This window comes from Harpia harpyja, chromosome 4 (assembly GCF_026419915.1).
Source record: "Harpia harpyja isolate bHarHar1 chromosome 4, bHarHar1 primary haplotype, whole genome shotgun sequence".
Lineage (NCBI taxonomy): Eukaryota > Metazoa > Chordata > Aves > Accipitriformes > Accipitridae > Harpia > Harpia harpyja.
In genome coordinates this window covers 65,278,582-65,305,207 of record NC_068943.1, presented here as the reverse complement: position 1 = coordinate 65,305,207, position 26,626 = coordinate 65,278,582, and the positions used below count along the sequence as shown (strand labels likewise).

The window sequence follows — 26,626 nt, the reverse complement described above, 5'->3', positions numbered from 1 at the left end:
TCCCTGCAGAAATAGATAAAAGCCAGCCAGATGAACTTCTCACTCAACTTCCTTGTTCATGCCACAGTGGTTTATTCTCATTTCCCTTGATAACGTTGAAAACCTCAGAGTAAACAAGTGGGTGATCTATTTCCCCCAATTTATAACATTAATCATTGTGTAAGCTGGATACAAATTCCCTGGTACCTCTCAAATGTGTTACGGTTCAAAGAAGCTAAACACACCAATCTGCAGCCAACTGCAAATGGTGTACAGAGAACTGTGACCCAGTACTTTTCCTTGTCATTTCACAACATTTCAGATCTTTTGCTTTGTTCGAAAGAGAAATCGATGATGGAGCCAGGTAGTTCTTTGATGCAATTCCATTGACTACAAAGGAAACCTGTTTTCTTGAATGCATTATTAATGCAAGTGGAGGATACAGTCTTTGGCAGCAAGGCCAAGTATCTTGCCATTAATACTTATTCCAAACAGCCCTGCCCTGATATAACTGCATTTGCTTTGATTTTCTACGCTGGGAACATATTGGGCCTGAACTGGGAATTATTTGAGAATTCAAACACATTTCTAGAACACTGGTAAAATAACTAAGGAAATGGTAATGAAGTGGGCTTAGTATTCAGCTGTTGTTTAGTGCAGAGATATGCATCTGGTTCCACATGCTCCCTTTGGGCAAGTTTCATTTTGATTCCTCTACATCGCATGGAGTACCTGAAAGAAAACAAGACAAAGTGACTTCAGAAAAATGAAAGAGGCGTCTCAAAAGGTGAGACTCAGTTGATCCCAAAGTTTTGTGGTCAGTGGGGAGTCAGTACGTCCTCAATGCAGATAGAAATATTAAGTATTGTCATTTACATATCAGACCTTTCATCTCAGGTTGTCAGTGGATACTGTAATCATCAATGAATTTAATCATCTCATAACTACTGAGGAGAGTTAGGAGAGTGTTATTTCTCCAATTTCATGAGGAACAAATATATGAATGAAAGAAGTGAAAGGTTAATTACCCCAGATATGCAAGGTATTTAAATGTCTAACACCCATTGATTTCAGAAGGTGCTAGTTGCCATAAGTTTTGAGTGTCTCTGTGGTTTGCCCAGCATCAAACTGATGAGTCAGGAAGCTATGAAATAAAAGGTAATCTGCATATTGCCCTGATTTTCTAAGTTTCTCCAAGAGGAAACATCACCTTAGAAATGGGTTGTGAGATTCATCTCATCGAATGTGTCACCTTTACAGTGTAAACATCTACATCTGGACTAGTCATCTGGATGCTCCTTGTAGTCAAGGGAGTGAAAGGCAATGGATACAAATTCCACCTTGGGTGTCTGCACCGCAAAAGCAGAACACCAAAACGCAGCCTATACCAGCTGTGGTCATCCACTTACCCTCGCCTCTCATATTTGCTATCCTGAGATTCACCGGAAAAAATTACAAAACGTATCCAGGGGATTTCCACGCAGTCCTTGATGCTATCTTTAGAGTGCTCTAATGCAGTTTCAGAATAAAGAACTTGTTTGTACTTTTTCTTGTGTCTACTTGTCTCTGCTTCACCCAGCTCAAAACAAGAGAGTTTATAGATTAAACACTTAACTGGCTCCACATGCCTATAAAAAGTTATCATCTCCTGGTTTTGCTGACCTCTGTGATGTCCCATAATTATTTTCCATTTATTATAGGCTTTGCTGGATTAATTTTATCTACTGATGATATTTTCATCACTGCAGTATTAAAACAGAGATTTAGTCAATCTTTTATACGTTAGAAAGTATTTTTAAATAGCTTATTGCTTTTTGACTGGGGAAAAATAAGTCATGAACAATATGATCTAGCCAGACTTTCCCTGGAACTGAAAATATTTAGTTACACCCTGAAACATAACAGAAAGATTGTGTTAATAAAAAGAGGTTAGGCACAAACACAGCTCTGGCAACTATACTACAGATGTTATTATTACAGGCTGAAACTTCATTGTACAGAAGAAAAAAAGAGATAAAATCTATCCGTAACTGCTGTGTTTGCTGCTGGACTTTGATGAGAGCTTAATTCAAAGTTATTTCCAAATAGGAAGTGTTGTTAACTCAAAAGAGTAAATACTGTGGAATTTGAAAGATCAGCCCTTTGCAAAGCACAGCCAGATTTCTGCATTTCTACAGATGAAGCCATCTGCAAGATGAAGAAGGCAAGCATAAGGAGGAGTGTTAGGGGCTGGAACTTTTCAGCAAGCCATGCTTGTGACCCTCACCTTCTCCAAAGCCTCGGGGAGCGGAGGAACATGCCTGCCCCAGGAGCTGGCTCACCAGTGGGAGCAGACTGGGGTGCAGCCAGACCCGGCATGAGGGTAGGGCAACAGTGAGGCAGAAGCTTCATTGCAGTGCAAAATGAAGCCACAGGTACCTTGGGGAGTTGGTTAAAGCTGGAAATGCTGTGCCATCTACAGCAAATGCAGATGCGGGAAGTATAATGAAGCTCTGCACATTAAAGATCAGATTGTTCCTGGTCCCAGCTGTTGGTAGGTTTCTCTTCTGGGAGAGGAGAATGGGCCTGTATCAGAGAACAGATGCGTGACAGTGATGTAACTCAACATTGTAGATGACGTTGAGGCTGCAGTCAACTTACAATGTGCAGACACATGAAAAACCCAAATCCTCAGAAAAAATCTTGCCACTCCGAGGAGGATTGATGGCACAGCAAAGCACAGAGTAGAAATCTGATATAGCCCCAGTTCAAGGGAGATGATCAAAGCTTAACGGTCTGATGTAACAGCAAACTGTCTAAACTAAAGGTCAATTAATTAAATAATGAAACCCCAATGATATGAAATTCTGCCTTAATAGGTCTTTCCTGCTGAGTGCCCCCCAAAAAAGTGAGAGGAAGAAAATTCTGGTGATGAATATGTTAAATTTGACATTAATGTAGACTCAGGTTTGGCTGGGCCTGACAGGGCCTGAGCTACATGTCTGGTCTGAGTAATGCATTTTGAACTTTAATGGGGCACACTACTGATATGACTCAAATGCACAGGAGCGCCAGCAAGCACCAGAGGCTTTCCTGCCTCCAAGCGCCTGACCTGGCGCCAGCCTTCAAAGAGAAGAGCTCTGCCAGGGGTCATCATTCATTGCTCTATCACTACCACCTAAACTTCCCTTTTTTAAAAAAAGGCCCTGGAAATGACGACTTTTTTCTTTTAGGCAAATGTAGGCTGGTCTAGACATGCACATGACTGTGAAAAAGCCATGCAACATCATCCTTTTCTGTTAGGCTGTGCATTAATAATACGTAAATGAAAAATAATGTGATCTCTTCCCTCCAGTAAAAATAAGTTTTGTCCTCAGTGCAGGTAATAAGTTACAGGATAAATGAGCTGAAATATCATGCTAAAATATCTGTTTGGCTACTTTTCTTGCCTTTTAAGTGGTTTTGCGTTAAGGACCACAGCAAAGGCTAAGACACCTAATCCCCATTAAACTGTAACCAGCAACCAAGACATGCATCTATTTAAATGCAATGTCTTAACAACCAGGTCTGCTCAGATAGGCATGCCTTTGTGGCATGAGGATTGCAACAGCAGCAATTTAAGGTGCATCTTTTCACTCCAGAACATATAAAAGGAAGGAAGAGACTATTTTTATGTGATAGCTGGCCAAATCCCCATCTTAGTTATCCTACAGAATACCTGGAGTAAAGTTGCAGAAGCCAATCAAATTATTAAAGGTTTACACAAGTATAAATGTTACTGGAGTTTGCAGTAAGATGTTTACCAGGCGTCACTGCAGTGCGCACTCTTCTGTCACCAGTGTCAGGCAACAGGAAATGAAACGAGTCCTGCCACAAGTAATGTTAGTAAGTGGGAATTTTGACCGGGTGATCTCATACTACACCATACTTCAAATTCTGCCCCACAGTACTCAGCGGCATCTCTGAGAGCGGTCAGTAAGAAAAGCAAAAATATAGATAAGGTTTTGAAGTGCAAACCACCGCACAGAGCTGCGTTCCTCGTAGCAGATCCCCAGCTCCCTGGCTTTGCTTTACATTGTAAATGAGAAGGGGATTTTGACCCTTTCTTGTGACATGCCAGCAAACAGTGGCTTTTTTAAAAACCAGTACCGGGTGGGAATTGAACTAACTCACGATGTGCATTCATATGAGCTCATACGAATCCCTTGACATGGAGCCATAACCAGAGAACAAAACCTACATTTCCCCCCCACCCCCCAGTAATTCACCAGGGGAAATCTGACTTCCTGCCCAACACCACGGATGTGTACTAGAGCTTAACCAAAAAAAAGGGGAGGGGGGGAGAGAAAAAAACCAAATCAATAACAAAAAGAATCATTGCTGTCAGAGATTGGGGGTGGTGGGAAGAGGGAGAGGTTATGCACGTAATATTATTCACTTCAGTGAGGCTGGAGGAGGGGGTCGTCTGGATAGCACGCCGTAGGCTGTCTTTCAATATTAGACACAGGGAGTTTTTTGAAAATTAACATTAGTACAAAAAGATGTCATCATAAAACTCCCAAGCAAAATCACCTGCTCTTATTTTAGGTTTCTGTTTGACAGACATTAAATACTTTTTTTTTTTAATATATATAAGTATGTGTTTATACATACAGGCTTTTGTTCAATAGACATTTATCTTGACAAATGGAGACGTATTCACACCGAGCTGACTAGCTTTCCTACAGCAGCTGTTTGGCGTAAAAGGGCTACAAGAGCCCTTTGCAGGGGTGCTGGGCTGCCCAGGACAGCCACGGCTCCGGCCAGCCGGCAGCGGGAGTCAGCTGCCGGATCACAGGGTGACTGACAGAGTCGGCTCGGCCGCAGGTTGAAAAGTGATAACGCTCATACAGGAGCAGGGCTGGGCTGTGAGGTCCATATAAATGTGTCCTACTAAATTGAAGAGCTAGAGGAATAACCTGTGAAGAGCTAGTGGCAGTCTTCTCCAAAATGACCATGGATGGTCAAGGAAAGGGGAGTTAACGAAGTAGCAGCTCAGTTAAACCTCTTCCAAACATTTTGTCTTTCTTCCTATGCAGCTAGGACAGCCCTTCTGAACCAGGCAAGGGCTGATGCTATCAGTATTTATCACCAATGTGGGAGAAAGCATCAGCACAGAAATGATTGACCGTTTATGTTAGTCCATTGAATCTGCTCCCATCAGCGCCAGGTTTGCTGCACTGCATGTTAAACGCGAGCACCTGAGAATCGGAGCACTTGGAGGTAAAGGCACCTGTACTTCTAACTCTGGATTTTAAGGGACCTTGGCAGTTTAATATAAACTGAAATTGTAACTGTTCAGTGTTGTCATTTTCTATTTTGGTGCTGTACATATTACACTATAGTGTCCTACTCAAGTATGTAGGATAAAATTATGCAGTTGCTCCTCCCCTGTGGCTCTCACCTGAACAAAACATGCATCATATCACTGTGCTGAACCACTTATTTTGCACAGATTGAATGCACAAGCTAATGTCATGTGCTGTGGCCTCAGGGCCCCAAGCGCACAAAGTTATGCTCAGCATGAATGTTTGGAGATTTATATCCAAAACACTTATATCGAACATCTAGATGCAACTGAAATCTTCACAGGCCCCCACAAATACTGCCTCAAAGTCCTTCAGCCCCTCTGTCAGTAAAATCCCCAGATACTGAGGATCTCTCCAGTGAGACTGTGTCCCCATTCCCATGCTGCAGAGGTGCTCAGAGGCCTTCCTGATGCCAAAGTCTCAGCAGGAGTCTCAAAAAAAGCATTGTCCTGGGCATCTGAACTACCAAGTCTGGCCCTACCAGATATCCCTGCGTACTCACTGCCTCCTAAATACAGCTAGGAATGAGCAGGTTAAGATTATTTTTTTCAGTAGGTGGACTACCTCCTTGACATAGCAGCTTAAAAGCCCCTGTTGTGCCTGTTCAGAAAAGGAGCTTAGAGTCAAGTACCCCAGTCCCAGGTGGGAAAGACACCTTAGCATATCCCAAGAGCTTTGGTCTCATGATGGGAGTCTTTTTTTTGTGTGTATCCTAATCACTGAACCACCTTTTCTCCTATGCCTATCACTGTTAGTGTAAAGGTCACAGCTGCCAGATATGGATGATTTAACTGACTTTAGACACTTCTAAGGAATGGGGTGGTATAGATTAGGATAGTCTGTAGCATGTGCAGGGAAATTGGGATGAAAGACAGCTGGCAAAATGGCTATCACCTGTAATTCAATCAAGCACATAAAAAGTAGATATGATGCCACTCCTACATTTACATTAACTCAGACAAAAGTTTTTCATTTCCATTTATTACACTCCTACTTGCTCCAGGCCGTCAGTGGGTCAGCTGGAATCTGTACACCAAGTTGCATGGCAAGCAACTCATGAACGGCTCATCAGATAAGACATCCTTACTTAAATAACCGCTTCTTGATAACTGCCTCGGAGAGGCATGGCTCTCCTGTGAGGTCTGCCTGCAGCGAAGGAGTAGCACTGCAGACTGTGGATCCCCTCCATCTGCAGGTAACTCTTCTCTTCAGCTCTACTGGGTGAGGGGGAGTACTGTGTGGGATGGGGATGGGGCTGAACAAGTGCAGGAAGAAAGGATGGGCAGGTGGCTCACAGGCCATAAATATGATGCCTTTCTCTTCTGTGTAAATGTAGAATATCACAGCCTGCACCTGAAATTGTAAAAGCAGGGATTCGCTGTTCTTGCTTTCCCTGCAAACCGCTGACCACACTGAGTCCTTCCTGGGGCTCCTGGGATACACACTTAGGTCAGTAGCTTGATGTAAGTGTTTTGATCTAACACAGTACATGCCGTTTGGTGCTCCCAGACCTGTTAAGTGGCCTAGTACTTCAAAGTACACCAAACACTTGCCAAGCAGAGCACTGATGTATCAAAACATTAATCTACTTTCTCTCTACACTGAAAAGTACTAAGTGCTTTCTTCTTTTCTATATCATGTTATCTGTTAATATAGTGGTTAGAACCCTGAGAAATCCAGAAACATAGATAATATTCAGATCATCATATAATCATCTAAAAGTATCCCTTCCACAAACAAAATGAATATGTAAGCACAGCCTGCACAGCTTATATTATATAGCCTGCACTATGTTATAAGGAATTGCAGTGCAATGCAAGTAGTTGTTAAGCCAATTGTTTCATATTAGTTTTGCCTTTCTGCTAAGAAAAGAATATTTGGCTATGAAGATTTGTGTCTTAGCCAAGAGACTTCCAGAAGTGTCATGAAAAGGGAGACTCCAAATAAAAGTTCTCTCTTGCAGAACAGGAAGGAAAAAAATACATGAACTTGAAGAGGTGTCTGGACAAAGAGCAGAAAACATCAGAGGGTCAAAATCCCCGAAGGACATTAGGGAAATACCAGAGTATTTTAAAAACAAGGCCCTACTGGCTTTAATATTCCCACACAAGTAAATCACAAGAGACAGGCTAGGCACTCATTTACATGGGAGCTTCAGAATGAGACAAGTCTCATGTGACTTCAGGGTTATGAGTAATGGGCCCAGAAAGCAGCAGAGAAATATCAGTGGGATCTGAGGCATTGCATCTGAAATCCTTCCTCTCTGCAGAAGTTGCAGTGAACAGCAACTGGAGTTAATCAGCCTCCTGACACTGAAGGTGTCATGATGGATGCTCTGCCGTTTCAGCACGCAGGGGCTGATGGCTGCTGAGGCTGGATGCTATGAGGTGCCTCCATCTCCTGGTGTCCAGCTGCAGACATCCCTCCCAGTCTTTGCCCACTCTTTCAGCACCGAGGTGTCTGCCTGGTGCAGAAGTTCGATGAATCTGGTGGGCATGTGAGTTGCACGAGTTGTAAAGAAAGGGGAAGGAGGGTACGGATAAATGGAGAGTCAGATCTTGAAAAAGAGGAATATGCTGTAGAGATGGGGTTGGTAGATCCAGCAGGCTCTGCTCTGGCGGGAGTAGGCTGACTTCTAGGTTGTATGCTCTGAAAGGAGGGGTACATGAGTCCAGAGGGAGCTGGGCTAAATTGTAAGGAGAGCAGCGCGCATCAGGAAGGTGGACAGGCATCCAGGAACACGGGCTAGAGAGCTGAGTGAATTCCAAGGACCAGCTAACCTATGGCAGAAGTGCTCAGGAACTTAACATGTACATAGTTTCAATTGGGACAGCACTGAAGCATGTGCTGAAGTGTGCTCCTCAACAGTCGGAAGGGATTAAAGAGTTAACCAGGATAGACAGCAGCTGACCTGGAGAGGTCAGCCTCTTAGAGAAGGGTCTTCTTTCCTGACTGCACAGGGATTTTTGCAGCCCCAACTCATTTTTTCCTTCAGGTCACGGGCAACACCTAAAAGTCATGGTAGTGTACAGTATTGCCTGTCCAGGCAGAGGTCTGAAACACCCGAGTGCCTGCTCAGGCATACTCATGCCATACTGAGGGACCATTACAGTGCAGAAATCCCTTGGCAGTAGGGCTGGGTTAGGCTGAGCTTGGGATGAGAAGAAAACACTGCTTTCAAGTACTTTTTCAAGTAGCAGCTGTCAACTTGCTTTTCAGGAGCTATCGAGCAACCCAGACACCATGACCAAAAGGCTTCCCTGCTGCCCCTGGTGAGGGGCGGTGGTAGGGCTGGCCTGTGCCTTTGGGGCTGCACGCATGGCTGGGCAGAGGTGGGCATCACCTGCTGCCATCACCACCTCCCAAAGTGGCACTCAAGCAACGTCGTTTGGGAATCCTTGGCATAACTGATGGATGAATGAAGAAAGCAAAGTCAAGTCAGTCTACCTTAGCTTCCCTTGCAGCCTGGTCCTGCACCACCCTTATGCTCCCATGCCCATAGTTCTGGGGACTGAAGATACTCTGCACCCACAGGAGCTAAGTCCTTATGCACACTGACTGCACACCATGGCCCCGGGAGCTCTTCCCGAGAGGACAATGATGTAAAGTGAGGGTATGCAGAGGCTTACAGCAAATTATCGCCGCCTCAAAGCGCTTGGCTACATCATCTGAACCAGGGAGCACTTGGTAACACACTGAATGGTGGTCCTGAACAGAAATGCTTTCTTCAGGGGGTGTCCATGCTCAGCTGCGCTCTCTCTCATCAATATAAAATAGCAAATTCAATCCTTCAATAATTTATTTCTTTATATCAGAAAATGTTTTTCAATTATACATTTAAGTTTGTAACTTTCAACACAAGAGTAAATATATGTAAAAAAAGTCCTAACTGTGCAAATTTCAAGTTGCATTGTTTCAAATAATATAAATATTTTAATAAAACATATGTTCACATTAAGGTTCACAAAATATATAAAATTTAACAGAAATAAGTCATGAGGTTTTTTTTTTCTTTTTAAAAACTGTTTTTTAATAATTAGAAAAAGATTCTAAACTTGAGAAGCAACTTAGAAGAGGTATCACCTCCAAAATCATAGCAGCAAAACAGATGCTGAAAACTTAAAAGGAAATTGAAAGGAGAGAAGCAGGTACCAGGCGCAACAGTAAAGGCAAGGTCACTAAAGAAAGTATTGCAGATTGAGAAGTGGATGCATGAATTCCGGGAGTAAAATCTTGACCCTAAAGCACTCTGTTACTGAGCTCCAAGCTGTTAGTATGTTAACAGAATCACATTAAGGATAAAAGGAAGAAATGTGACAGAAATGGCGGGGGGCAGGGGGTGTGTGTGAACAGCAGCACACATATTCTGACAGTTACAATGCAAGAGAAAAGAGTTGTTTTGGTTTCAGAACTGAAGCTGAAGACAAAGGGGTTTGGGGGTTTTTTTGTCTGTTGGAGGCAATTCCTTCCATATGAGTAGGAAGGGAGGATTCCATCTTCCCATCACATGCGTATGCTCATGAAAGTTGCTTCTGTAATCACCTGTCTTTCCAGCTGTCTTGGGATTTGGGAAAGGACCTAAATGCTAGTTGGGTTAAGCGTGTTAAAGGAGCAGACCACTGCCAGTCTTGTTTCTGGCTGCGGTTTGCCGAGGGCTCTGCAAACACAGAACCGCTCGCCGTTAACACCCTGAACGCCTGTGGGAGCTCCTGCCTTGATGAGCTCTGTAAGAACACCAGCAAGGACATCGGCAACCCAAAGCAAGTTTCTTCAGACATCAACTGCAAGTTGCATCAGCCTGTCCTGGGGGATCCCTCTCAGGAGAGACTTGCCTCTGACTGATGTACGCCAATGCAAAGAGCTCCTGCACCTCCAACAGTAGCCACGGCTCCTCACCTGGGAGCAGGTGATGTATTGAGAGAGAGGCAGAATCGGGAAGTTCTTTGGATTCAAATGCTTCACACTTCCTCCTGGGAAGTCCAAGAATTAAATACAGCATTGTAGGAGCTTAGTCATGAACAACAGCTCTGTGCAGAAGGCAACCTGCCCTTCTCAGCAGTCCTTGTATGCAGTGTTTAGAGGAAGTAGATGCTTATTCCTGTTCTTGGGAATAAACAGGAATACTAGCAGACAGCTTATATTTCCCCCTGCTCCCCACTCCCAGGACTGTTAAGTGTTTTGGACATAGCACCGTTTCAGTGAAGGAAGTAGCTGGTTTTGCTTTCTTGTTCTTTACCAACTCCTCCCCGCCGCTACCCATAGATCTGTTTGAACTGGTAGCATTCATTGCAGTAGCCGTTGCACTTGGCATTGCCATAGTGATCACAAGCAGGGGCTCGGCAGCGTTGCTTTGGGGGCTCCTCTGCAGCCAGGTCCCTGGCACTCCCCGACGGTGGAAGCTGACCGAGGCGCTGGCACTCCTGGCACAAGTCATCGCTTCTGCAGGCCAGGTTGTTTCTACACGAAGCCACAGCACACTGTCTCTTCTGGCTACTCAACGCTGCTTGCTGCGAACCTCTGTGCTGTCCTGTTCTCTTGAAAAATGTTAAAACACATTGTCAGTTGCCATGCTGGCAGCACAAGCGGTTTTTCATTTACTTTCAACTCTGCTCATGGTTTGTATAGTTTACCACTGGGGGTTGTTGCAGACACATGCTGCTTCTGAAAAGTACAATACCAAGAGCCAAGTTGGGCTTTACCAAAGAAAATCTCAAATTCTGTCATTTCTTAGAAAAAAATGGTTTTTATCTTTGGTAACTCTCAATTCTAAAAGGGCCAAAATAAACCAAATAAGAAAAAAAAAAAAATCTGGAACACAGAAAATCTGTAATGGGCTCAATGAAAAAGGCAACATGAGGCGGACTAAACCCCTTGATGCAGTTGCATAGCTCTAAGGGTAAGAATGAAAATCTCTCTCCAACCAGCAAACAAACCAACTGTTGGTCCAATTGCTTCCACTAAAATTGCTGGCAAATTCCCAGCTGAGGTAAAACTGAGCACGGCCATGATAACCCTAAACTGAGAACGACTCTTAGGAGTGCTGCTCAGCTGCAACAGGAAAAAATCATGAGATGCTCTACGCTTGTCTTTCCATGATACTTCGGATGCAGTCGTTTGAGGATTTTCTAGTACACATCCTGAGTTGTTCGCACAAGAGAAAAACGTGCAGCACTAAACAAGAGGAAGATTTTGAGAAGTTCATACTTACTTCTGGCTGTCTCACCAGCTGTTCTTCTGTCCTCCTGGCTTCCTGAAATCGCTGGTTCTGGGCTTTAATGAAGCAGTTCTGGCAGTACCCCTCGAGCATCGTGCTGCCCAGGGTGCCGCAGTCACGCCGCTGGCAGGACACGGTGTTACGGAAGGTGGCAGCGGAGGTCCCCGGCTGCCCCACTGCCGAGGACTTCCTCTGAGATCTCCTCTGGTGGCGTAGCAAAGCACTGTCTGTAATGCAAAGTAAGGACAGGAGGAGTTTGAATGTGCCCAATAGATCTGATGACCCAAAGCAACTATAAAAAGCTCCCCAGTTTAAAAAGAAAAAAAAAATTAAAAAAAAAAAAAATTCTACTAGCCTCAAACACGGGTTTTTGACAATCCTGAGACCCCTCAGTTGGTGCACTTTCCTTTATGTTACATAAATAAGGGAGCTAATACAGCCTGATTTTCATATCGGAAGTTGTTGAAAGAGCTGATTTGGGAAAAACTTGCCCTCAGTGGGAAAACTAGATCCCATTGAAGTCAAGAGGAATTTCACCTTTGGCTTCAACATGTCATCCGTGACCTACCCTGACACTTGCCTTTTGGCCTCCCCCATTTCAGGCACATCAGGTAGTAGAAGTACAGTGGCACAGAGCTTATGGGGAAAAAGTGCCTTACGCTTTTTAATCTCATGAAGCAATCTTACATACTGCACAATCAAAAGGAAAAATTTTCATTGTGAACAATGCTGGAAAATAAGCTATTGCAAGCTGGCATAGAAGTTCCTAATTGGAAAGTATGTGGAAAGCGTAGCATTGTGAAAGATGTCCCTGCCCATGGCAGGGGGGTTGGACTAGATGATCTTTAAAGGTCCCTTCTGACCCAAACCTTTCTATGTTTCTATTGGCACACTTGTCAAAAATGAAAGTCTTAAGAGATAAGCAATAATTCTCTTACATGTGCCTTTCACCCTCTATACCCGAGGGCTCTTTGCCTGTAACAGGGCAGTAGCATGAAAGATGATTTCATGATGTGATTTATTCACGGACTATTACCTTTTTGAAGGCCTGCCTTTAAACACACACGTGCATGCACACGCATGATATTACCGAGAAAGATTTCAAGGTAGATTATAACAATACACTCCTAATCGATTATAACAATGTACTCCAAAACACAAGCACATTAGCTACAGTCAACTTCTGCTTGCTCTGCTCATCAAGGCGACTTCAGTAGTTACTCCAGAGTGTTATACCTGTTACATCCAGAACGGATACGGATACAGATCTTCAAATTCATCCCAAGCTTTTTAAAAACCTTGCTAACATAACTGGTTTTCAGTACCATCAGTACAACAGCATTTCCCTCACTGACCCCTACAACTTGTCTAGCTGTGAAGGAAAATTCATACCAAACCACGATTGCAGTGGATCGTGGGGAGGTATCAAAACCCACCCCCTCTTGAGCTAGTTTTGCTTCCATGAAAGCTGTTTTACAGCTTTACAGGGAAGTTTTACAAGAGATTTCACAGATTTCCCCACTGTTACTGTGTGCCCCTTTATGGGCTACTAATGGCCAAAAAAGCACCTTCTCCTCACACCGCTGCTTCTGCTCCACACCATTTCCATCACCCTCTGCCCTTTTAGCACCCAGTGCATGCAGAGCTCCATAGCTCAAGGAGGCTGAACTGCAGCCGGCAAAAAGTGTGCCAAAGCTCACCCCACCTCCACTTACCGTGGTTTTCCCTGTACTCAAAGAAACACAGCGTGCAAAAGCCCTCATTTTGCAATGTCCCAAAAAACTTGCAGCCAGGTTTCCTGCAGAGGTTACCTCCTCTCTTCTCCTCGGGAGGCAGTGCCGGCGGTGGGGGCTCTTCGCCGCAGCTGTTGGGAGCCTGATGGCAGGAGTGCTGGAGGAGGCTCTGCGAGATCTGGGACGGGTCAGATGTCGATCTCTGGTGGCATGTGGGCAGGAAAGCGGGGCTGCCGTTTGAGGAGCGCTCTGTAGACCTTTTGAAGCAAGTGCTGCATATACCATTGAAGGTCCTGTTGGCCTTCTGACGGCACACTTTGCATGTGGCATAGTCTAAATGTCTCCGATCATCCAAGTTATTGCAAGGACCAAGCTGTCTGGAATTGTAGCAGCGTTCGCAAAGCCCATTGTGTTGCACATTCAATGTAAAGGGGCAGTCTGGTGTCCTGCATTTCATGGCCGTGGTCTCGCTGTATAGGAAAAGGCTCGGAGCAGTTGGAGGTGCCGAACGAGGCCCTGTTACAGGCCCTTCGGACGTCCATCCCCCAGGTTCACAAACGTCCCCACGGGAGGAGCCCGACCCAGCTGCCTTCAGTTTCTCAGGTGCTGCTTTAGAGGTCTGCTTTCTTCCTTTGCTTCCTTGGGACCTGTGCTCAAAACACTCATGGCAGTAGGGCTGGGTGTTCACAGACATGTAGAAAGGGCAATTCGGCGTTTCACATTTCACCTGTAAGAGGGAGAGCTGGGAAAAAGACCGTTCCTGTCTGTTCCTGGAGCAGGTCTCTCTTCTAGCAGGCTCAGCATTCTCCTGCCACTTCTTGTACTCATGCTGTACCAACTGAAAGTAATCTTCCACGAGGTTTATTTCTTTGGGTAGGTTGCCTTCATCTAACCTGACAGCCAAAAAAGGAAGATTGCATCAGTGGTGGAAAATGGCAGATGGTGGGGATGGAGGCAAATACAAGCAACGTGGGGAGGAAATGTAGATTTAATGCACATCCACATTAGTCAGGTAGAAAATCCAGGATGTTAAACTGTTGCTGTAAATGGAAATTATTTTAAAAGCAGGTGTTCAATGATGTCAAATGGAGCCTTTCACATCTAAAGAAATGGTCTGACACAATGATAAACAGAAGTATTCTTAAAAGGGTTTTCCAGGTGAGGGTTTCCTGTCTGACAGCTGTTTGCACAAAGTGTATGGATAATCTCTCAGAAGTGAAAAGAGAAGTCCCCCAAATCCTGGATTCCTCTGAAGACCAGTGCTCAGCTGAGCAGAGGTTAGCATGGAAGACCTCTTTCTTCACCAGCCCATACTATGAACAAGCCTTTTCTACAGTGGGCTCGGCATTTCATGATACAGTTTATCATGAAATCTGCTCCTGGTTTTGCCCTGTTGGGTCTGTATCTACCAGCAAAATTCTTCAGACTACAGGGCTTCTGTGTGGTGTGTGTAACGCTAGCATCCATCACACCATCCCTACTCTGCCTGCGACCGCAGGGAAAAACCCACACGGGAGCTTCACCATGCCACAGTTGGTAGGATGAGGAGCTAGCATTACTGGTAATACTCCAGAACGCATCTGTGCAGTGGGACTAGCCGTGGGACTATGGGAGCTCAATCGCTACTCTTTATGTACACACATATCCTTCGGGTAGGAGGACTTCAGTTTTCAAGGCTTCTAAACCAGAACCACCCAATAGCACAAAGATACCTCCCTGTGTGGTAACAGAAGCAAAGACAGAGGATACAGGGAGTCGCTTCCCTCCCGCACTCATGAAGGGGGTGGGCAGACACCGCTGCCAGCGTCCCCTAAATGCGAGAAGCCAATGGGTGCTGCCAGCTGCTCCCTGCACGTTACTGATGCTTAACCGTCAGGAGGATGAGCGCAGATGGTGGTTCCTCCGCCGGCCACAGCTTCCTGCCTACTGCCACACTGCAACTGCCTGGGGTGTCAAGGCATCTGCGCTAAGAACATACCGCCAAGTACTTTCCTTAGGGCAGCCAAAATTACACCAGCTGCCCTTTATGCAATGTGCCCTTACATAAAGTGCAAGATCTAAGTAGTTCCTGGGTTTAAGTACTTTTCAGCCACCCTCCTGTGTAATCTAAAAGTCACTGAAACTAATCTGTTGGGTTTACTCTTCTAAAATATTAGTTTCAGTCTGCTAAGTCTGAAGACATTTTTACCTTTAAATTTGGGACTGGTCTGAGCTCACACCACTTCAAAGCATGTCAACAGTAATGCCAATATTTCATATTTCAGAGGGTAAACACGTGTGCTACCGCGGAAGGAAGGAAAGACCGAAGGAACATACTGGGCTGCCCAGCTTCTCCCACCTCCATAAAGAAGACAACTTTGAGGAAACAGGAATGACACTCACTTCGCAGCATTAATTAGATGAGTTGTACCATGATCCCAACCTTGCACTGGAATTTCTATGACGATCAAGTAGTCTTTTAGAAGCTGCTCTTTCTCCCTCTCTTCTGCATCTGTGAGAAAGTGCACACTCAAATCCTCAAATCTGCCTCGCTCACTGGTGACCAAAGGGACAGCCCGGATTTCTGTGGGGAAACAAGGCGGATTAGCATATATATATATATTTTACCAGGCAGGAGTAACCACAAGATGCAACACACGGAGATGTCACCACTGCTGCTGAATTTTGGAAAGAGAGGAGAACGGCTGGCCAGAGCAACCAGTTTCTAAACAGCGCCGCTAAAGGATGCAGACACATCTGCACTGCAAACCTAGCCCCATCCCACAAGAGTTTTAACATCCCCATAGCAGTTTTCTTCTCAGTGTGGGCAGCATTGTAGATCTTAGTTTGTTATACCTTTCCACAGGATGGTGCCCTAACCTGAACCAAGAGAAAGTGCTATCCATTCAGAAGAGATGTATTAAAAATGGCAAAGCATGTATTTCATTATCCCTGCCAGGCAGCAGTACACTCTTTTGAGACCATGTCCTTCAAAGCTTTTTCTCCTATGATGAGGCGTGCAAAGGAGGCCAGAAGACAATGAAGCAGAGGCCACCCTTTGACTGCTTCCAGCCTGCAACCAGGTGAGTTGCACTCTACTTTCAACCAGCATTTTGAAGGCAACCTTTAGTTTCTATTCAGATTTACAGACAAAGCTGTTTCTGCTCACATTTTAAAAATATATTCCAAAGGAATCTTTTGCATTTATTTTAACTTTAAAAATGCAAATCTAAACCAGATTTTATTTTAAATGAGTTATCAGCATGACGATATTGAAGAAGCTACATAAATACCAAACAAGGTACTAGGAAATACCTGGCCCGCTGTCCTTCAGAGTCACTAGTGGTGTAAAATGCATGTTGTCATAGCCGAGCACAATTGGGTATCTGTAGCATTCTTCTGCTGGCCAAAGAAGAGGCAAGTAAATACCACCGACGTTCAGAGGAGCAAAACTGGAGCCTGACTCTAAACTTCTCACCACTTTATCTGCATAAGGAAGAAAAAGAAAACACAAATAAACACAAGTAAGTATGTGCTATAGTCAAGAGAAAACATATTCTGGGTGTTTTCAAACAGTTGCTGAAAACACCCCATTCTGAAATGCATCTACCTGAAAACAACAATTATTGAAGTAAGATTACTAGCACAGCACAGAGTAACATGGTGAGATTACTGGCTAGGCAACTTACCTGCAAGGACAATGACTGGCCTTCTGAGGATGTTAGCAAGGATGAAGATGTGGATTTCTTCCAGTGCATTATATGGAAGCCTGTTTCGAGCCCCGGATGTTTCTGGGGAGGTCATTTCAATGAGGTATTCCCACTCCTCCTCCCAGTTCTGAGGAAAGAAACATCCATCAGCAATGGTTCAAAGACATGGAGGTCAGGAACCGACTGCAGCACAGCAGTGCTCAAAATAATCACATTTTCCCATTTCCTCCAAAGGAAGACTATTTCTGCTTTCCACTAACTGCAGAATCAATGAAGCCAAAAAGCAAACGAAATCAGCAAGGCAACGCTGATGAGCACTTAGAAAAAGCACCATTCCCTCAGGCCACCTTACCCGGGTGTCATAGTGGAGTCCCGTTTCTACAAACTCCTGGGATTTAATAGCCTCCCGCTGCCAACGGAGCTTGAAGTTCCGTGTGTCTATCTCCCTGAGTGCGCTAAACAATGTTTTTCTTAAGACAAGGTCGATATCTTCAATACCCCACATGTACTGAGATGCAGCATGCATGAGGCAATTTCCATCACCTGCAAAAAAAGAAAGAGGACATTATTTTTAAATGGTTACTTAAATAAAACCCCACAAGCAAGAATTACCCCACAAGTGTAGAATTACACTGCACATATGCATATTCCCTGTGCACTTCTCTCTAAGCCTCGGACAGAAGGGTTTTAAGAAGGAGGCTACAGCTACAAGCTCTCTGCTCAGAAAGGAAGAAAGTCGCCTCTACTGGTTTTGTCCCTTCACCGGTTAGTGTTAAGCTGTCATTCAGCAATGCCCCTTATCTATCTTACTTAACTTTGACTGATATCATGAACTAAATTTTGGGGTCAACTGCAAACGTCACAGTTGAAATAGCTTTTAAACACAACAAAGTCATCTTAAAATTACAAAAGAACATGTAAATCTCCCTCATCAGTGTTTATACAAATATACACCTGATGGCACAGGGCAGAGATAATGGAAACCACTAAGAAAATTCTACAGTAACACCAAGCCTCACATCCCCTGACGAGCACTGCATTGAAGGGCTTGGCACTTGGCTGTGCTTGACGGAGGAATTGTAATAACAAAGAGACAGAAACGGAAGAGTAGGTGAATTATGTAAAGCAATCATAGGAACACCACTTGCCTTCCTCTCAGAACTGATAGTATGCTGGGCTGTTAAATATTTTATTTACAGGGCTGTTTTTTTACAAACACAAAATTAAAGCTAAATAAATGAAAACCACAATGATTTGATTTTCATTTAGATGCCCTCCTTGCATTGAAAAAGTCCTCTTTAGTCTCCAGGTAGGAAGGAAATCAATGTTCTGCAATTTCAGAGGGGAAGAAACTGAGAATCAGAGGAGTTAACTAACTTAATTAAAAGGTGTGACAAAATATGCCTATGGCTGGGTTTCAAATTCTATCTCTAGCCATCTTCTTCAAAAGGGGATGTCTCCCCTGAAAGGGAGACATCAAGAATCATTACTGTCATATCCTCAGATTCAAAACTAGGTCCAGTGTTTACTACAGTGGTAAACAGCTTCACCCAATGCTAAGAAAGCACATCAATTTCCTTGGAATAGAGGACATCAACCATGGTAAAGCTACCAGATTTTTCTCATGTGGGAAACCCCCCCCCACCTAAAGAACCCCCACAATAGACTTAAACCCAGTTTGCCGCATGCATTATGAGCTCAGTTACACCATTTGTGAACACTTTTGCTACTTTTTCTATGAAACTGCAGAGAAACATCTACAACAGACCCCAGGTCTTGAAAAAGATATAATCTGAAATCTACTCAACACTTCATAAATTGTTACGGACTCAGTGCATATCAGATTCCTGCAACTGCCTTCTGGTTTCTGAATGCTGTCTTGCAAAGCTTACTTCAAGTCTGCAGGCTGCTTACTTGAGCTCAAAAATCAGGGAACAACATATAAGACAGAAAAACTGACTGGGTTTCCTTCTGACCAAGAAAGATGACATATTAATCCCATTAAAATTTTCCCTTTGCAAAATCTAGAGCAAAGATAAGATTTTTTTTTTCTCTCTCCGAGAGCTCACTTTCAGTTCTTCATTGAGAAGCGTTGCCCAAAATTCCTTACACAGCACTTGGAATTCCCCTGCACCGTTTGACTAGCAATTGAGCAACAGTTGTACTTTTTGTTCTGCGCGTACGGCTGAACAGCGAAGCCTCCCTCGGACTTTCCCGGGGGGTGTGGCTGGGCGAGCTGGAATGAATGCCGATTCATTATACAAGTGAAATCTCTACAGCCAATAGATGCTGGAATCTTTAAATTTAAAAAAAAAACAAAACAAACAGTTTCGATTTTTATACCTCCTACTGCTTTCCTTCTATCCTCCATTCACACGTCTGCAAGGAAATGTGTGGTGATTCAAAAGGGCTTTTTTTAATTAAAAAAACCCCACCACTCCACAAACTCATATACATATTAGGTAAAATAAACATCAAAAGATCCTACAGGAGATACTTTCTCTGTTTTCAACAATTACAACCTTCATCAGAAAAAAACCCAGGATTTTCTGAAGAAAGCCCACCATTGACTGAAAGAACAAATATGTTCCTCCCACATCTATGGATTAAGCAGCCAAATGCTTTAAAAAATATTCTTCATGCCACGTGGGAGAAAAAACCCCAACCATGTTATTTTCTGGGATAATACAGGGCTTCTCCAGGCTTCTGTCCCTTCTTTCAGGGATCCTCTCCTTCAGTCCAGTCTATGTTCTCTCTCCTGCAAAGGTCCCTCGCTGCGACTACTTTGCATAAATCACAGGTTCCCAAAGCCACTCCTACTTATGTACTTAATGACCCTAAAGCACTGAACTGAAGCTGAGTTCATTGGCTGCACGGGATACAGGGGGACCACAGACTGAGTCCTTGCTTTACCCTCCCTCAACATGCCTTAATATTTCAGCATCTTATGTATCGGTACACCTGCTCATGGATGGGATCCAAGTCACCAGTCCACAAATTGTTCCTCTTTGTTACACTGCCGACAGTCATGAGGCAACGCAAAAGGTCACAATTATTGACTACAGCGTTGTCAGCAGCAAGGGCCTGTCCAGGCAGTGTTAACCCCTGCAGGACTCATATTGACAGGAGATGGGGGATTCCAAACCCGTTGCTCTTTGCCCTGGGAAAAAATTATGCACATTGTCCATTTTCCTAGTAAATCTGTTAGACCGTATCTCTTGGGGTGAAGTTTTGAAGATGCAGTACTTGGAGCGATGCTACCTTCCTAGTACCTGTAAAGCACTGCCTGCCCTAGCTGCAATTCCAGTCCTTCTGGAAGTTCAAGATTGCGCGATCTCTATGCACAGCCTAATCACAGCCATGAGAATTTTACACCAGTGCAGAGGCAGCCCACAAAAGCCCACCAGAAGGTCAGTGCCTCTATGACAGTTAGAGACGCACATTAGGGTCAGGCTCTTCTAGGTTGGGGCAGTGACATCTACACAGAGGTTCTGTTTTTATGGCTTTTGCACAACACAGCTGTGTACAATCAGACTGAGAAATATTGTAGAACTTGTGATGGGAAGAATGTGGACTAGGAAGATAAGGGCAATGTGTATATAAGCAGATAGGAAACGAAGCATCTACAGAACATAACATAAGGACTTCAACGAGGCTGCAGGTCCACCACACCCAGTGTTTCTATAACCACTGTGATCTGCTCCTTGAGCAAAGAGTATGTATTTTCCATGTTCCTGGAGTCCTCATTGTCCCAGTCTACCTTCCCGGCTTGGGGCAATCTGTGCTGTAGGGAATCCTGAGTCCAAGTCTGCAGCTGCGTGACCATAAGTCATAGCCATTACCGAATCTTTCCTCCACTGAATGTGAAATGCCCAGCGACTCTTACAGTCATGAGCAAAAGTTTCCTGCTCAAGACTGTGGACACATGTTACCTATTCAGGAAATCTTTGCACTACTGCTGTACCTTTTAATTTACAGCACTTTGATGCAATACACACAAAGTAACCCAAAAGCCAAGTCCTAAAACCAGCACTGACCCTTGAAAGAAAAGGGCACTGCAAACTTTGTGTTGCACTAAGATGGCTGTCAGCCACACGCGCGGGAGTTACTGGAGAGCCCCGAGGGAAGGCAAGAGCTGGCAAACCCCAGCAGGGAGCTGAGGATGAGGGAGCCGGCCAGGTGCAGGGCGCTGGCTCCAGGGCCAGCGAGCTCAGGTTCCCAGAGGCTCCATGTCCAGGACGCTCCTGCTGGCACTGCTGTTAAAGCTGGATCAGCAAGTGAACCTTGCCTGCCAGCTACAACAGCAGGGCTTATGGCAGGATATTAACTTCTGCTATATATACACGAGAATGCATCCCCATCACTCAAAGCATCTGAAGTCTCCTCTTGCCTGGCATTAAAGGCCCTTCAGCACTTCCGACGAGGCAGCCGACACATAGCAGAGTTGGATTCACGGAAAGGAGATGGGTTGCAAGTCAAGTTTCCCACCTGGTATTTTACTCTGACATGCCACAGGTTACCGATATTATGAAAATATCTGTGAAATTTTCGGGCTATTCATAATACCGTGATAGGGGCAGGGGTCTGCTACAGCCTCAGGACAGTACATCATGTGAAAAGAATTTTAGCTTACAAAGCTAAGATTAAAAGGCACCACTTTTTTAAAGCCATGTGCTTCTGTTTCAGTAACGTGAACTCAGATGCTATTAATAAAGGTGTTACATTCACATTACCCGTTATAATGGGGGTGCAAAGACCTGCTCATAACTTACCATTAGTCTTCAAAGGGACAAGTCTCCGAACTTCCATGCACCAGTTGAGCTTCCTCTGGCGCTCCAGCGAAGTCTGGGTGGCCTGGTCAGTCAGGGCCTTCTGAAGTGTTTCCCGAAACTGAGGGCAAAACTGGCACATTCTGAACATTTCTATGGTGTATCTGTGCATAGTCCTGAAGTGGTGAATTATTCCACTGGGGGGTTTGACCAGATCTTCAGGTGTCCTCTCTCTAATCTTCATGGCTTTCAGCATATTGCTCTGATACAAAGCTTGAGGAAGAATGTGTTGGCCAGCCATGTTTCTAGAAGACATCTGAAATGAAAAAGGATCCTTTTATTGACATGTTAGTGTCCTTGCATCACAGTGCTATCACTTCTGCAGAGATTGAGAAGGCACTTTCAAGGGCAGGATTCTGGCTGCAGTTTTGCCTAAAATGAGCACAGGGTGGATGCAATCCACTGAGCCTTAGACAGATGATGATTTATAAAGCTCATATCCATCAGCCTCTCTGCATTACTCAAATGTAGACACTGATCAGTTTATTCCAATCATTTACTGCGATCATTTACTGAGATATTAAAGCGAATTTATTCATAACTAAGGAAATTGCATCATCGTTCCAAAAAAAAAAGCATTCAAATCAAAGTAAGGATAAAAGAAGGCAAGATCAAGGCAAGGGAAAATTATCCTGGAAACTTGACTAATTGATAATTGTACAGTGTAATCTCATATGAACTTGCTGAACTTTCAGCACATTTCAAGCTCTTGTTTTGATGACATGCCAAAAAAAGCAGATAATGACCATTTCAGATTTCCACAACCCATACATTCTGAGAAGTGATGCTTGGTACAGTTACAAAAAGAGCCCCAAGAATTACATGCCATGCTAGTATCTGTCCCATACTTACGGTGGCTGAAGATGGCAAATGAGGAATTTGTCGCAGAGCAAGTACTCAGGGGCAGACTTAGGTTACTCTTCTTGAGGCTCCTTATATTTTGTGAGTGGTAGAGCTACTGCACAGAGGTGCTTGTGCCACGTGTGGGGGTGCAGACTGCAGTGCCGCTATTACTCAGCGGTAAGTCAACAGAGCTGAAAAAGCATTTCCACTTGGCTCAAAACCCCCAATATTTTTCCACAGTGGGACATGTAATGTTTGCTGGCCTGCATCCCTTTCTGCAGTATCTCTAGCCTTATGGGCTACAGCAGGAAGAACAAAAAAACCCCCATAACCTCAAACTGTCTACACTCTCTAAAATACTTATTCAGAGCACATTAACTTTGCGGCTAGCTAGAGCCAAACCTAGGGACCACATCCCTCAAAACTCCCACGCACTGCAGTAACACGACCAACAACCTGTCTTTACATGGAGAGACCCTCCATGCTGGCCATGTACATTATTGCTCTGTTTAAAAGCAAAGCAAAATTTCTATTAAGACAAATAAAGGTATGCATGCCTAACACGTTTAGAATACAGCTGGTCACATTAGGAGAACCCACCATTGTGATTATGAATCTAGGGACAAATACCAAGGCGTAAGTATGTGTTAAGGTCTGGTTATATACCTTGCCAAGTACAGGGAGACAAGAAGCAACTGAAAACTGGTTTATGCAACTATTAGGAAGGTTTCTGATGGAGATGGGAGTCTGGAGGGCCAGAGAGAGGCAGGAAGGCACTCTCAGGTCTGTGGAGGCAGAAGACCCCTCTTGCACAGAAGGACTTCAGCACGCCCTTCCCCACAGGGAACCAGCTGCTCTCTCCCCTTCACCCGGACACTTGCACTGGCGACATCCACCTCCAACCGCTCAGCTGGAGTGCTGGAAAGGACCCTGCTGGCGTAAGAGGGGACCTTGAGCTCCTGCTGCCAAGAGCTGCCCTCTATAACCTCTCTGAGAACCAGCTGATGGAGAGATTCAGTGGACATCCTGTCAAGCCCTAAATAGAGGCAGGTGAAATGCGAGATGCTGCAAAGTTCTCTCTGCTCAGTCAGGGCAATGTCATTCATGCAGTGTTTCCTCTGCTCCTGTAAGAGCACTAGGGACAGGGCTCAGAGCTGTCACTTCTTGCAACACGTGGAAAAGCTTTCCTTTAGCTAATAAAGGTGGCATATTTTTATCATTCCCCCACCAACATACAGCCTTAAGATGGAAATAACACATTTTCTCATCCACTCCACCCACCAATATAGTTTTACATGTGCTATTTATGTAATCCTATATTTAAATGTATGGATAATTTAAGAAATGAAATATGAAGAACCCCTTATCAATCTGTTTAATAACCACAGCTATACTTTACTCCGAGATGACCAAAATACTGAATTCCTTACTTATGTAAGTAGAGCCATTGAGTCAATGGGCTTTTTTTTTACACAAGTTAAGCACTACCGACACGGACCCTTGAAATGGTTATTTCCAGCTTTAAGTAACAGAAAGTACTGAGTTTACAGAAGCATTCACTGAAACTATATTATTCAGTATTATATTCTACAGGCATATTTTCCCCTCCACACATGGAAATTACTGTCTATGCTATTTATGGTCATTAAATGTCAATCAAGGCAAAGGCTGAGCAACCCTTCTTTTCAAAAACAATGTGATGAAACAAACAGAACTCAAGAGACACCTAAGCTAGAGATTTAAGGAACAGAAAGCTCAGCTACGATTATATTCATTTACACTGTACTCTGCTTTACTGTATGCTATACTACTTTAACCTTTTGACGTGTAATGACTACGAATTGTCTGAAGAGCACCGCTGTAAACAATGATTAAATAGCTATCTGAGGCAGCATCCTTTCTGAACAGGTAATACTGAGGATGCTGGGCTCGCGAAAGCTGAATACTGTTCCGAGATCTGCCAGTGGCTTCATAAAGTTATTTTAATTTTCTGTTCTCTATCCAGAAAACAGCAATAATAAACTCTTTTCTGCTGAGTGCTAAGACAATGCTAAAATAAACATGCTTAATACATCTACAGCGCCCATGGATTTCTATGGCCGGGTCTTTGTCTGAGCGCTTGGTACAGAACTAAGCATATTATCACTCTTCACCAAGGAAGAAGATGAGTATGGAGAGTGTTTTATATACCACCGGAACGGTTTACATGGCTTGGTTCCCTAACTTACTGGTCTGCTGGAAGCAAGAGCATGCAAGGTGGAAAGGACAACCACCGCTATTCCCCCCTGCCAGCTTTACAGCAGGAGCTCGAAGCCAACGACTCTTCCAGCAGCGGCAAGCGCTAGAAGCAAGCCCGGCGCGGTCACCGCCACTCGCTGTCCCCCAGACCCGCGCTGAGGGCAGCCCGCTCAGCCCCCGCGGGGCCCGCCCCAGCGCCGGTCAACAGAGGGCACAATTTCACCGCCCGGCCACAGATGTCCAACACACGGCCCCCCTCGCAGCGGTAACCGCTGGGCAGAAAACCACCAAACCCCGCGGCCAAACCCGCCCGGTGGCCCGAGGAGCCCTCCTGCAAGCGGGGTGGGGGAGACGAAGCCGGCTGGAGGGTCCGCCGCCCCGCCGGGCCGTGCCCCGCCGTGCCCTGCCCTGCCCTGCCCGCCTCCCTTCCCCGTGCCCGCAGCGGCGCTCACCTCTCCGCCGGCGGGTTCCTCCTCCGGGCGATCTTGCCGGCAACTCCTGCTCAGCAGCGGGGCTGGGGCGGTGGGACGCAGCCGAGCTCGGGAGCCATCAATCCCCCGCTGAGCCGGGGCTCCCTTCCCTCCGCCGCCCCCTCCCCGCCGGAGCTGCTGCCGCCGCCGCCGCCGCCGCTCCGGAATGAAGGGCTGAGCCGAGCCTCTTGTTTTTTTTCCCTTTCTGTTTCAGCGCCCGGGCACAAAAAAAAAAAAAAAAGAAAAAACACACAACAAAAAAACCCCACCGGGGATTTCCACCGGCAGCACCGGGGACTTTCCGGCATGTGACAACCGCCGCCGCCGCCGCCCACCCCGCCCGCCGCCGCCAGGGGGCGCCGCCGCGCACCCCGCCCCGCTGCCGCCGCCGCCGCCGGGCAGCCCCGCCGCCTCTCCGCCCGCCGTGACTCACCGACGGGCTTTTCGGGAGCCGGGGTGTCATTTTTTCCTTCCTTATTCTGTTTTCTCCTCCCCCTCCACCACCACCATCCGGGGCGGGGGGGTGCCCGTCCCGTCCCGCAGGCCTCGCTTCGCTGCCGGGCCGGCCCGGTGCTCGGCTGGCGCCCCGGCGCGGGGGAGGGCAGCCCGCGGCCCGAGTCGCTGGGGCCGGAACAGCTCTGTGTCCCGGTGCAGGGAGGTGTAGAAGGTCCCTCGGGCACTAGGGAGTTAGTTGTGCTGGGGAACCGGCGGCTGCCGCCAGTCGTGCCCTGCCCTGCCGTGCCCGGAGCCGGAGGCAGCACCCTTGCACCCCGGCTGCACCCCCTGAGCGCCCGGTAGCAGCAGTAGCAAGGGGCTCCAACTTCCCCTGGAGCCGTTACCTCGTCCCGTCCACGTGGACAAGCGTGACGAGGGGCCTGCTGGGCTCCTTGCCCCTGCAGAGGTCTCAGGGTGTGGGTTCCCCGGGTGTAGGTGCCCACACCCCCGCAGCTAACAACCCAACAGGATGGAAAGGGAGCCCATCCCACTGGAAGCTATTGCTCTTCTAGACTGTTTTCAAACCTAAGCAAGTTTTTGTTGGGGGGGGGTGGTTTTTTGTTGTTGTTTTTTTTTTCATTTAGGGTGGCATCTGCTTCACGGTTTTGGCTTTGTATTGTAGGTAACCACAAGTGACTTCATTAATGAGAGGTTAGACTGATATGTAATCCCATAAATCCATGCGCTGGTATTTTAGGCAGGAGATGTTAATGAGCTTTAATCCAGCCCTGCTCAAGGTAAGGTCATCGTAGGTAAGGGGCGGAACTTCAGAATAAAGTTATCAAATCAGGAGGATCTTAGTGCCCGTG

The 26,626-nt window shown here is 45.5% G+C and overlaps 1 protein-coding gene across 5 annotated transcripts; it reads right to left on the bottom strand.

Annotated features, from left to right (window-relative positions):
- On the bottom strand, positions 1-25,520 carry TNFAIP3 (TNF alpha induced protein 3). Of its 5 annotated transcripts, none has more exons than XR_008234771.1 (10): positions 25,305-25,520; positions 21,715-22,027; positions 17,295-17,485; positions 16,922-17,069; positions 16,548-16,718; positions 15,636-15,816; positions 13,236-14,146; positions 11,515-11,747; positions 2,398-2,544; positions 1-2,166 (listed from the first exon to the last, which is right to left on the bottom strand). XR_008234771.1 is itself a non-coding variant. In XM_052784481.1 (9 exons), exons 2-9 carry the CDS (start codon positions 22,025-22,027, stop codon positions 10,559-10,561), a joined length of 2,430 nt encoding a protein of 809 aa, XP_052640441.1. In that variant the 5' UTR covers positions 25,305-25,519; the 3' UTR covers positions 2,551-10,558. The 5 variants fall into 5 exon arrangements, 2 of the variants coding, with proteins under 2 accessions (XP_052640441.1, XP_052640442.1); XR_008234770.1 differs by lacking the exon at positions 1-2,166 and adding an exon at positions 3,762-10,840 and having other exon boundaries at positions 2,456-2,544; positions 25,305-25,519; XR_008234772.1 differs by lacking the exons at positions 1-2,166; positions 25,305-25,520 and adding exons at positions 3,762-10,840; positions 23,281-23,365 and having other exon boundaries at positions 2,456-2,544.
- Positions 25,521-26,626: the final 1,106 nt, after the last annotated feature.